This window comes from Seriola aureovittata, chromosome 21 (genome assembly GCF_021018895.1).
Source record: "Seriola aureovittata isolate HTS-2021-v1 ecotype China chromosome 21, ASM2101889v1, whole genome shotgun sequence".
In the NCBI taxonomy this organism is placed as follows: Eukaryota; Metazoa; Chordata; class Actinopteri; order Carangiformes; family Carangidae; genus Seriola; species Seriola aureovittata.
The window spans coordinates 12699031-12710886 of NC_079384.1; the positions used below are offsets into that span (position 1 = coordinate 12699031).

The 11856-nt window shown below is 39.9% G+C and overlaps 2 protein-coding genes across 4 annotated transcripts; both read left to right on the forward strand.

Annotated features, from left to right (window-relative positions):
- The first annotated feature begins 409 nt into the window (after window positions 1-409).
- zgc:174164 (uncharacterized protein LOC570656 homolog) lies at window positions 410-8426 on the forward strand. Of its 2 annotated transcripts, none has more exons than XM_056365349.1 (22): window positions 410-586; window positions 887-996; window positions 1085-1161; window positions 1253-1328; window positions 1410-1486; window positions 1983-2175; window positions 2292-2354; window positions 2574-2645; window positions 2761-2930; window positions 3043-3133; window positions 3721-3851; window positions 4262-4433; window positions 5253-5342; window positions 5479-5674; window positions 5809-5920; window positions 6347-6527; window positions 6690-6776; window positions 6899-7004; window positions 7303-7432; window positions 7513-7627; window positions 7810-7847; window positions 7979-8426. In XM_056365349.1, exons 1-22 carry the CDS (start codon window positions 520-522, stop codon window positions 8088-8090), a joined length of 2466 nt encoding a protein of 821 aa, XP_056221324.1. In that variant the 5' UTR covers window positions 410-519; the 3' UTR covers window positions 8091-8426. The 2 variants fall into 2 exon arrangements, with proteins under 2 accessions (XP_056221324.1, XP_056221325.1); XM_056365350.1 differs by having other exon boundaries at window positions 411-586; window positions 7528-7627.
- Window positions 8427-9256: 830 nt separating this feature from the next.
- Window positions 9257-11816, forward strand: LOC130162849 (L-seryl-tRNA(Sec) kinase-like). Of its 2 annotated transcripts, none has more exons than XM_056366686.1 (6): window positions 9257-9580; window positions 10093-10243; window positions 10836-11037; window positions 11137-11212; window positions 11311-11404; window positions 11503-11816. In XM_056366686.1, the coding sequence occupies exons 1-6, from the start codon at window positions 9362-9364 to the stop codon at window positions 11718-11720; spliced, it is 960 nt and encodes a 319-aa protein (XP_056222661.1). In that variant the 5' UTR covers window positions 9257-9361; the 3' UTR covers window positions 11721-11816. The 2 variants fall into 2 exon arrangements, with proteins under 2 accessions (XP_056222661.1, XP_056222660.1); XM_056366685.1 differs by having other exon boundaries at window positions 9258-9580; window positions 10093-10348.
- The last annotated feature ends 40 nt before the right edge of the window (window positions 11817-11856 follow it).

Below are 11856 nucleotides of genomic sequence, written 5' to 3' on the forward strand. Positions count from 1 at the left end.
CGCGAGTGACGTAACAACTTCTAAAATAACGCGATATCTCCAACGCTCTTCAAGAAAAAAAAAAAATAAATAAATCTCCAAAGTTCTTCTCCGTTTATCTCAATAGTTTTGCTGTAGTACATACTGCTTACATTTTGCATTATATACTTACCGTGTCTTTATATTAACAATGCTAAATGCTATGATAAACGGAGAAGTGACAAATGGCAGAAACCCACCTTCTTGTGACTGTTAGTAGTAAAGCAAGTATTGTTTAACCGGTGGTTATAATATTCTAAATTATGATATAACTGTCTGGTAAACCCTCTCGCAAATATTTGCTGTCATTTCAATCCACCTTTGCATTTTGATTGTTTTACTTGGCCTCCTGCTTTGTAGCTTACCTGTGTTTGGCTACACCCATCACAAAGATGCACCTGACCACTAGGAAGCAAAAGCACAAGCCTCCGAGTCATTAGCAGACATACCGTCGATCCAAGAGGAACACACTAAATACTTACTAATTTACTAACCGGGATCATGGTCAGAAAACACTTAATATTCGCCGTATTTTTCCTTTGTTACATTTCTGGGATTGACAACAAAGGTGAGGCACATTTGATTTGGGTTGCATGTTGTGTTGTGCTTCGAGGGAGCAGAGAAAAACTCGGCTTTTTTCTTTCTTTTTTTTTACACGAACGGATGAATTTTTATGATCCGCTTTGTCTGTTTTTGTTATTTTAAAACTTTGCAATTATAAACCAATGATAAAGTAACAAGAGGGTTAAATATTTCTCAATACATTTTCCTTTTGTTAATGCCTGTGTCCTGAGAAGAAATACATGCGTTAAATGTTGAATATTTTCCCAGTATTTACAGTTTCGTTGTGTATTTACCTTTCTTCCAGACCTTTCTTTCAATGGGCTTACATCAAAACTTTCCAAGTACTCCATTGTTAATCCTCAGGTGATTCACAGACGAACAAGGAGTGTCAACAGAGCGCCACAGTCAAAAGAGGTTGGTGTACAACCCTGATTAAATAATCTTTTTAACTGATATTATAGTATGAGAACATTTAATAATGCTTTCTTTTAACCCATTTCAGAAGTATGGAGATGAGACAATATCATATGCACTCAACATAAACAACAGAAAGCACCTCCTTCATCTAAAGGCTAACAAGTAGGCACAGTTCATTCATACTGACATTATTGTAAGTCCCTGTTTGTGTTTCAGATCAAATGTTGGACATATTCTTTTCTCTCTTTGTCAGAGACTTTTTACACCCAAACTTTGTTCAGTATTCACATGACGCCGCTGATAACCACAGCTCGTCATTCATGAGACATGTAAGTCGACAGTTGCTCATTCTGGTTTATAAGTCTACTATAACATCAACCTTTAACCTGGTTTTATTTCCTCTTTCTCAGAGGCACTGCTATTTCCATGGAGAGGTGGAGGGGTATGAGAATTCAGTGGTAGCGCTCAGCACATGCTCTGGCCTCAGGTTTGATTATCTATGTTTCTGTTTTTAGTTCCTTCTGTGAGTAATGAATGGAGCTAGAGCTTGGCCCGGAATCTATGACAACACTTACAGTAACTGATTGTTTTGAGTTATCATTTCATAATCTTTTGTTGTAAAATGAATGCTTGAGGGCAACAAAATCACTTTATTGAAGTTAATAAAGTTAATAAGTTGAACTTAAATAAATTGATATAACGTATAACACAGTTTATTATCTTTACTGGTGTATCAATATTGGGAAATCCTCTTAATAAGATGTGATACTGATTTGAACCATATTACCGGGGCTAAAGCAGAGCCACACATCAAACTAAAGATGGACCTGACCATTTTTTCCCCATTTATTACTATTGGTTCAAAGGTTCTTAGTTACGCAGTCTGTGTCCCTCATGAACATTATGTTAGGTAACGTCATGACGTAGCGTAGATTAAAAGTATTCATCTAAAGTTATGTCTGCTGTGCGCTACTTCTCCATAGGGGAGTGATCATCTTTGGAAATGAGACCTATGGACTTGAGCCTATGCCAGAGTCGGCCACCAATGAGCATCTTCTGTATCTAATGAAGGACGTTCAGACTGAGCCTGTCACCTGTGGGGTCGTCGGTGAAGCTGAATCAACGCAAAGCCACGAACCTTTTGAACCTGGCCACTCGCTGACTTCACTGCTGCGGGTTAGGATGCTCACTACATTCACTTTAACTTATATTATATTCAGTGTGATTATTTTGCATAGTGGCTGAGGCTTTGAAGTGTCTGCTTTTCTTTATTCTGTTTCCTATTTTAACAGAGGAAGCTCAATTTGCCACAAACCAGCTATGTGGAGTTGGTGCTGGTTGCCGATCATCTCAGGGTGGGTGTGTTTATGTGTTTATGAATTGACTATTGTGTAAACGAGAATGAATTGTTTGCTGTTTCACCCTAGAGGCAAGTGAATGAACACGTTTACCAAAGGTGCCATTAGTCAGCAAGGAATGTGTTTTTCCAACACAAATGTTGCAGTGCTTTTCCTGTGCTGCAGACTATATTGTCAAAAATATATTTTTTATTATTGTGTTAATTGTATTTGCAGTATCAATTTAAGAAAAGAAATGAGACGGCGGTACGAGAAGAGTTGGTGGAAATGGCTAACCTGCTGGACGCGGTGAGAAGTTTGTAAAAGAAACGATGCTAAATTTCCATTAATGGTAATGTTGTTTCTGTGCTAGAGCTGTGCTATGGTCTTAAATAGTCCGCTTTTATTTTCTGTTCTACTTTAGTATTACAAACAACTGAATATCCGTGTCGTGTTGGTGGGCCTGGAAATTTTTAAGGACGGTAATCCATTTGATGTGGATGGCTCTGCAGGAGACGTGTTGGGGAGGTTTGTTCAGTGGAGGAAGACGACTCTGATACCAAAGATCAGGCATGACATTGGTCAGCTCCTTGTGTAAGTAATGCCTGGCCTTTTTCTTTTTTCTTTTAATAAAATGATGCCATCACATGACATTGTTTGATCGAGTCAACTGTGTGACTTATCTCTTGTTCAACTTGTTTCTCAGTGGTCAACCGACAGCATACACTGGAGGTGTATTAGGAATGGCCTTCGTGGGCACCGTCTGCTCCGTAGCGACAGCTGGAGGAATCAACGTGGTTAGTTCAACTCCCTTTTAACTTCTAACACCAGCTGACACCGTGGTGCCTCGGCAGCATGAGCCTTAGTGTAGAACCTGACACTATCTGCATTATTCATGGACACTTGTATAAGTGCAGCTTGTTTTCAAACAGGTTAGACTTACCACAGCCTTTTTAAGCTCCATGACTAGGCATCTTTTATTGTCTTATTGGATTCCTTATTCTTTTGTCTCGTGATGCCTCATGGTGTTTTTTATTTCATTTTTAAGTCATACCAGAAGTAAAAATAACTTCCTGATCAACTAAAAATAACCACACCCTACATAGTTGAATTGCTGCGCATCTTTTCCCATCAGTAAACGAACCTTTCATACCCAACCTCTTCCTCCAACATCTCGATTCAACAGGAGATAAATGAAATCAATCAAGCAAAATACTGTCTTTCACTGTGACTAAAAAGTAAAAAGTTAACTAAAGGAAGTGTTTTTTTTGTTTTTTTTTACTTTAATTTCCCATTTAGGATAATCCAGTATATTAAGGTATATAAACTAAGGAGAATATTAGCACTGAATGTACTTTGTATCTTACTGAGTGTGTTTTCACAGTTCAGTAACGACAACCTGCCTTACGTCTCCACTGTCGTGGCCCACGAGATGGGGCATAACCTGGGTATGAATCACGACAACACCCGCTGCAAATGTAGTGGAGAACCCTGCATCATGGCAGCCAGTGCTAGGTAAAACACCTTCCATAAAATATTTCTTAACTCCTTGACATGAAATTGAAAAAAAGCAGTGGTTAAAATCCCACAGTACATAGTACATATTATATTCTGTGCCTTTTACAACACCCATACTGTCATAAGTAGGCTTTTTCTCCCTCAAAATAAAAGAAAAATGTCCAAGTGTACTTAGTGTATTACTGAGCATCGGCCCTTGGATTTTACAGGATTTAATGTGTCAAGTGTAGTGTGTTTCTGTGTAATGTAGCCTCTTTTACTTTACCCTCTACAGTTACTTCCTCAACGAATGGACACTCAGTCCATTCAATGAATTCAAAACATATGATCTTGTCAAAGATTGTTTAGTAACTTGAGGCCTGTCCAAATAGACATTTCCATTAATAGCTTATCTTGTCACCCTGTAGTGGTTCCACCACTTTCAGCAGCTGCAGTGCAACAGACTTTGAGACTCTGATCCTCCGTGGAGGAGGCGTGTGTCTGAAAAACCAGCCCTCCCCGTCAGATGTGGTTGGTTCTGCTGAATGCGGCAATGGCCGGCTGGACCAAGGAGAGCAGTGCGACTGTGGCAAACCAGAGGTAGAGTACTGCCTAACTGATAAACTCCTACACTGAGCACTTAATGTTGTTTCGTGTTGTTTTTTTTTTTCAATACATGATTGTCATGTAATATAAGTTCTGGTAGTTTTCACTCTATTTTTAAAATGGGAATAAAGTGTTTTTATGCAGGTATATTAGATCTGACAACCAGTAAATATGAATGTATACCAGATATTTACACAGACAGAAACGATTTTTGTGGAAATCTGAATTAAGAATCAAGAGTCAAGCCTGTCTTTGTGGGTTTTATTTAAAACAGCGTCTGCAAATGGGCTCAACACGTATAGTGAGATCAAAAGTCCCCATAATGTGAGAACCCCAAAATGAGAACAATCCAGTCTTTTATACTATTGCAAAAAAAAAAAAAAGAGGATGTGTGAGTCTCCACCCCTGGCCTACAGTTGGTGATTTTAGGCTGCACAGGCGGGATCAAAACCTGATGTACGAGGAAGATATGCAGATAGAGAACTACTCCTTTGCCACAGTTCACCTGAGATCGAGACAGTTTATCAACTACAAAGAGGTTACACTAAGAGCACACGTATGATGGATTACATTTTCCCATTACAATAAGAAGGCAAGTTACAAATACAATCACACTAAATATTTCCATTACACAATGTAGGGGTTGTCTTTGTAATTTACTCTCAATTTAGACGTGTAGTGAATGAATGCCATGCTACAACCTCGAGGGTCTTAGAATAAAAAAATATTCTGGCGTTGTTAAATTCTTGTACTTTTTTATGTCTTTGTAGTGTGGTGATAAGCATAGTTTTACACTGTTTCCATTTCATTTAGGAATGCAATAACAGATGCTGTGATGCTGCAACCTGCAAGTTTACACGCGGGGCCGCCTGCGCTCAGGGGAGCTGCTGTGAAGACTGTCAGGTCAGCATTGTACTGGACTCGCGGCTGGGGTTATGTAGCTTAGAACTGCACTGAATAAAGGCTATAAATTCTGCATTCTTCGCACTTAAAATATATTTTTTTTCATGTTTTTGTATGTGATGCTCTTTTGTTTTAGATCAGAGTGTCTGGAACGCCGTGCAGAGAGTCTGTCAACGCCTGTGATCTCCCTGAATACTGTGATGGAAATAGCGGGTTGTGTCCCGACGACTTCTACGTCATGGACGGCCTTCCATGCCAAAACAATGCCGCATACTGCTTCGAGGGCAGATGCCAGACATATGATTTCCAGTGCAAACATCTCTTTGCACCAGGTACATTCAAATAAGGGCTGATGGGGTTAATCCAGTCATGTGTCTATCAGGAGACAGCAGTCACCTGGCAGCATATTAATTCACGTCTCTCGTCATTAATATTTTATGTTGGCTATTATTTCTCTCTTGGGCAGATGAAGCGACAAAGGCAGCAGATGTTTGTTTTCAGCATGCAAACACTCAGGGAAACTTATTTGGAAACTGTGGCATCACCAGCAAAGGAGAGTTCATCAAATGTCCTGTAGCGTAAGTACTGGTAGATCTATAAAAAGCGTGTAACGGCAGTCATGTTACAGTTAGGATCAAGTTCACAGGGATAAAACTCCTAACTCATTTATTGCAAGACACATCAACACGGCGCCCACCTGTTGAAATTATGTGGGGAACATTTAAGATTTTTCAGTTACTCATCTGGCCAAATATCAAATCCTCCATCCTCTCAACAGAGTTGGGCTGAGTGGACCCGCGTGGATACAACTGTACTGTCTTTCACCACTGTTGTCATGTACTTAGGATGGTTATTTTAAGCAAAATGATGTGATGCAACTTTATTTTGTCAGGTGAAGGAGGTGAAGGATAGTTTAGCTTTTTTTTTTAAATATTATTTCTTCAGCATTTAGCTCATTAACAGCAGTGGGCAATGAACGTTTTTCTCTTGAATCTCCGCTGCAGAGACGCCATGTGTGGAAAGGTGCAGTGTACTAACGTGGACGTCAACAACCCCCCTCCTGGTGCCCATGTCAGCATCCAAATAGTTGAAGGGTCAAGATGTGTTAATGCAGACTTCAACCTCGGCACAGATGTGCTAGATCCTGCCTACGTTAACACTGGCAGCTCTTGTGGTACAGGAAAGGTGAGCTGACATTGAAGACTGGGAACTATTTAAAGAACTGTACACATCAGAGAGAAGGAATGTATTCATGAAATTATGTGACTTGATTTGTTCCAGGAAGGTTCTGCCATTGTGAAAGTGGACGCATAGTGACGCATCATTTTCATTTTAATTCTCTTTCAGGCCTGCCTTGACTTTAAGTGTGTAAACGCCACTGCTCTGTTGCCCAAGTTGGCCTGTGATGCCCAGACCACCTGCAATGGCCGAGGGGTAAAACATTTTTTTTTTTTTTTTTTTTTTTTTTTTTTTTAAATACATTTTTCTTACTTTCTTTACTCAGTTACCAGCCACTGATAAAAAGTCTGACTTTGCTGTTATAATTTTTTCTTCAGGTATGTAATGACCAAGGGAACTGCCACTGTGAAAACGGGTGGGGCCCACCCCAGTGTGCCAGGTCAGGGCGTGGTGGCAGCATAAACAGTGGCCCGGCTCAGATAGGTGGGTTTTAAGTTGTTACTGCAACACTGTAATCTAATGTAAGATTGTGTGGCCTATATCAAGGCTTCATATTACTCATATATTAATCATTTGCTGCTGACCCGAGCGTGGTAGCAGTGGTCCCTTGCTACATCTGCTCTTGAAGCACCTAGATGTCAATGTGTTTCGGCCCTTAGATAATTTAGATAATATTGGTGGTGTTGATATAACTGTAGGGAATCTGCCAGGAATACCTACTGACCGCGGAGTGTAACTAATGCTACTGTTCCTTATTCACATCTGGCCTTGGCAACCTCAGACTACTCAGTCAGGAATGGCCTGTTGATCTTCTTCCTGTTGGTGGTTCCTGTTCTGGTCCTTCTCATTCTGGTGCTGCTCTACATCTTTAGGAGAGATACCCTGGACCCCTGCCTGAAAAGGAGGAGGAAGTAAGCATCAAGTCACATTGGAAATATTTTGATACATATTATAAAGTCTGCAGTTGCAATGTCTTTGCGTTTTTTTTAAGGTTTTCTTATTGCAGGCCAGGTAATGCTCAGAATGGAACTCCAAATGGACAGCCAAACACACATGTTCGTACAAGTGCCACAACCCAGCCTCCAGCACAGACTCCCCCTGATAGGGCAAGTATTTTTGTTTACTTTTAGTCATTACTGCAGGGAAGGCAGTGCAATATTTATTCTGCAGCTGGAAAATCAGGTTTTCATTACCTGAAAATGCCATCACACAAAAGAAGTAGATCAATAATCAGTATATCTTTAAAAGCTGACTAATAATAGGTTGTTATTTTCTTTCTTAATTCTAGCCTGGAAATCTGCCAGCTACCGCAGCTCCAATTTCTGGGTATGTACTGATTTAACTCTCTTAATTTCACTCAATCCCTATTGTCCTCACACATACAGACGGGTAAGAGCTTTGTTCTTACAAGCTGACCTGTATGACTGGTTGACCTGAATTTCCACATAACCTGTCAGTTTCAGGTATGGAGAATTGGATTACTGGAATGCAGAAACAAGCGCTGCCCCTGCACGACCACCGGCTCCTAGGCAGGGCCCCGGAGTGCCCAGACCTATCCCTCCCAAGTAGCCACCGCATTGATTTTCTTTTTATACCAAATATATGAATGTATGGAGTTTAGTACAGCTTTACACTGTATGAAGAGACAATTTTAAACACTGTGATTATAATAGACTCACTGAAACCTGTTGCCAGCACCTTTATAAGGTTGGCTGTAGTAACGTGGTCTTGGTTGTGTAAATATTTAGTGGTATATATGTGTTTTATTCGAGTCATTGCAAATATGTGCACACAAAATGTAACAAAAAACAATCTTTTGTATTATGTTTTTTCCCCCCCAAAGTATTTTAATGATTTTGTGAATTTTGAGATCATGGATTTTGATTGTAATAAAAAACATGTATCAGGCAATATTTGTTTCTATTTTTACTGTAGGAGTGTGAGTTTCTTGGAAGTTTTACTGTAGATGTTAGCCCTAGTTTGTGTCACTTTGTAATGTAATGATAATACATGAGGCACAAACTTAAACTATGCTGCTTACACAATGATGTTTCAGTAGTAATAATCTAGTGATGTCCTGTAGGGCCTTTAGTAAAGGCAATGATAATATATCAGTGAGAGGGACTACTTTACTTCTTTATCTACATTTTGCTGCTAATACTAATGTAGTACAATTGGAAAGCTCCCCTTCCATAAATAAAGCCTGTCAGAAAATATTTAAAAAATATGACAGCGGCAGAGGTGGAGGACGCCATTGGAATGGCACTAAAATAGGCAGCTGAGTAGTATGTGAGATATTAAAGCCAATGATTTGGGGGCTCTGTAGTAAGAGGATTTTTTCAATAAAGATTCATAACGCTTTAAGTTATTGCATCACGCTGGCATTTTATTGCCAAGGCTTATACATCTGACAATCATTTCTCCACATAACTTCTCTGTTAGAGATGGTGCCAAGGAGGCAGCAGATTGTTCAAGTGCAAGTCTTAAATAATTAATTGGTGTTTTATTTATTCATTCATTCATTCATTTGTTTGTTTATTAGTTTGTACAATTGAATCTAACCTTTTGCTGAGAGTTACTACACACGGATTGTCGAACTGTTTGCACAAATAATATTGAGACAAATCTACCTCCATACCAAAGCGCTTCCGTATTTCCCCGCCTCTATAGTCAATCTCCCTTCTTTTGCTTCACTTTGTGGGCTTTTATTCTGAAAGGATTGTGGGCTAAAGTCACGTGTTTCCTTATGTTTCGACAGCGGAAGTTAACTGTTATCTGTAACTTTCTATGGCTGCATTACTATGTAAAAACCTGAGGCTTAAACTGGCCCCCTGGTAGCCATGGCAGCAGAAGAGAAGGCGGGTGTCGGTCGTGCCCCGTCTTGTCTGTGCGTCCTCTGCGGGCTACCTGCCGCAGGGAAGTCCACTCTGGCCCGCACGGTGCTCAGCGCCGCTGCACAGCACGGATGGAGAGCCACTGTTGTGCCGTACGATGACCTGATCCCGGAGCATGCTTTTCAGACCAGAGCTGTGGAGGACGGAGTCGCACTGCAAGATGTGGTAAAGACAACTGAGCTAAATTGGAAGATTTTTACTGCGAGTTCAGGATCCAAATAGGTGCAACTGTGGCCGTCCCTAATCTAATGATGCCAACCCCACTGAATCCAAAAGGAGGACTGGACTTTTCCTGTAACACTAATGTTACATGCGAAACTAAATAAAAAATACAGATATTGCAGTAATGATCTAAATTTTGTATCAATATCATATGAATATTTTAGTGGTACACATAGAAGTGCTGTATTAAATTATACAGGCAAGAGTAAAAGTACATTTAGATAGAGCTGAAACAATTATTCCATTAATCAAAAACAAGTTTTTAAATGGAAATTGCCATAACTTGTGAGTGCTATTTTTCAGTGTTATTATATATATATTGTTATTGTTATTATTGTTGTTATTATTATTTCTTACAAATCATAGACCAAATAATTACTAAGATCACACATATTCCCTATAAGTATCAAAGACATTGCAAGTCATTGTCCTCATTGTCGTCCCCCCACCCCCAGCACACTGAATGGAAGTTACACAGACACGCCGTGCTGCAGTGCATTGAGCAGTTCATGAAGAAACCTGAAGTGTTGGCCGAGCTACCAAGCAAATGTCAGATCAACAGGGCTGCGTGGGAACAATGCATTCACACTCTGCTGCAGCCTGAAGGTTTGGACCACTCTTGTGCTGACCGGACTCCACTTCTCTTTCTACTGGATGACAACTTCTACTATCCAAGCATGAGATATGAAGTGTACCAACTTGCAAGAAAGCGTGAGCCTCTGTTTTCTGTGTACAGGTTAAACCACTGAATATTTGCGAAAGACTATGCTGGTAGTTTTGCAAGTTTTAGCCCATACATTACAATCCTTGTATATTTTAGATATCTATTTAAAATTTTTAAAGGACACTGAGCTTATATATTAATTTCATGCTTCAAAATGATCAAAATCCTTGAATCCAGGAGCTTTCTGCAAGCACCTGAATGCACCAGGGAATGTTTTTAAAAACATTGTCTTGCAACAGAAGACCATCATTTTGGAGCATTTAAAGGCAACTACATGTTTACTATGATGAATAAGTGATTCCAAGAAAGTGTCAAGACTTCAAGTAAATTTGTGTTAGTGTTACTGCTGCTGGTGGCTGCCTGGATGACTGGGAAAATAAATCATTTATTATTTTCTCAAACATGCAAAACTACCGTCATGCAGTTTAAATAGTTGCCCCTTTGGTTGAATTACTCAGTCAGTTGTCTTTGCAGATTCACTGGGGTTCTGCCAGGTGTATCTACACTGTGATTTGGAGTCCTGTATCAGCAGAAACCAGAGCAGGTCTGAGCCCATTTCCACTGAGGTGATATTAGAGATGGTGAAGCGTTTGGAGTCTCCAAATCCACAGAAGAACCCATGGGAGACAAAAAGCATTTTTCTCAACACTACAGACAATTTGTCCAAATGTGACATGTAAGACAGCAAAACAAGCAGTTACTAACACTTTTTACTGAAGTGCAATAATTGGATATTAATTGGTCGCATCTGTCTGTGGATCTGACTTGTCTTCAGCCAGAAGGTAATGGAGTTGATCTCCTCTGCACTGAGCAACCCGCTGAGCCCTGTAGAGGACAACACTGAACAAAAGGTGTGTCAGCGTTAATAAGAATTTTAATATATGGAACTAGAGTGGTGGAAAATGTTTTGTTTATCTATTGTTATAAATTGTTGTCCTGTACTATGCAGGAAGCCGCCCGTCTGAAATGTGCCTCTAGTGTGGTACACCAGGCTGACCAGGCCTGTCGCCGCCTGATCTCTGAGGCCATGAAGACTGCCAGAGGTCAGCTGAGAGCTTCAATAATATTTGACATTTCACTGTTTACTCACTTTGTCATTTGCAGCCCTGTCGTAATGATACATTTGTCGCCTTAACTTCAGAAAACCAAGTGTCCTCTGAACACATGAGGTCTCTGGCGACCCAGCTGAATGAATCCAAAGCAACATTTCTTCACAACCTGCGAAAACAGTTGCTTCAGGAAACGCCGCTCACTCAAGAAGAGGACTTTGATGTGGAACGTGTGGTGAAAAGAGCAGTGGATGTTTTCGACCACGAGAAAAAGGAGATTTTGTTGAGAATCATAAATGACCATAAATGACTTTTTTCCACAAAGCAATATTTAATTGCATCCAGTCATTAGTGAATGTGTGTAATTTGTATCTAGTTAAATGTAAATAAAATGCTGATTACCTCACTTTGTGGAACATTGTGGCATCATTTTATTTAGAAAGAAA

Excerpts from the sequence above, each read along its gene's own strand:
- zgc:174164 (XM_056365349.1), top strand. The coding sequence starts at position 520 with ATGGTCAGAAAACACTTAATATTCGCCGTATTTTTCCTTTGTTACATT. Across the intron at positions 2,931-3,042 it reads GACATTGGTCAGCTCCTTGT|TGGTCAACCGACAGCATACA; the intron begins GTAAGTAATGCC and ends CTTGTTTCTCAG. Across the intron at positions 6,777-6,898 it reads CCACCTGCAATGGCCGAGGG|GTATGTAATGACCAAGGGAA; the intron begins GTAAAACATTTT and ends TTTTTTCTTCAG.
- LOC130162849 (XM_056366685.1), top strand. The coding sequence starts at position 9,362 with ATGGCAGCAGAAGAGAAGGCGGGTGTCGGTCGTGCCCCGTCTTGTCTG. Across the intron at positions 9,581-10,092 it reads GAGTCGCACTGCAAGATGTG|CACACTGAATGGAAGTTACA; the intron begins GTAAAGACAACT and ends CCCCACCCCCAG. Across the intron at positions 11,213-11,310 it reads AGGACAACACTGAACAAAAG|GAAGCCGCCCGTCTGAAATG; the intron begins GTGTGTCAGCGT and ends TGTACTATGCAG.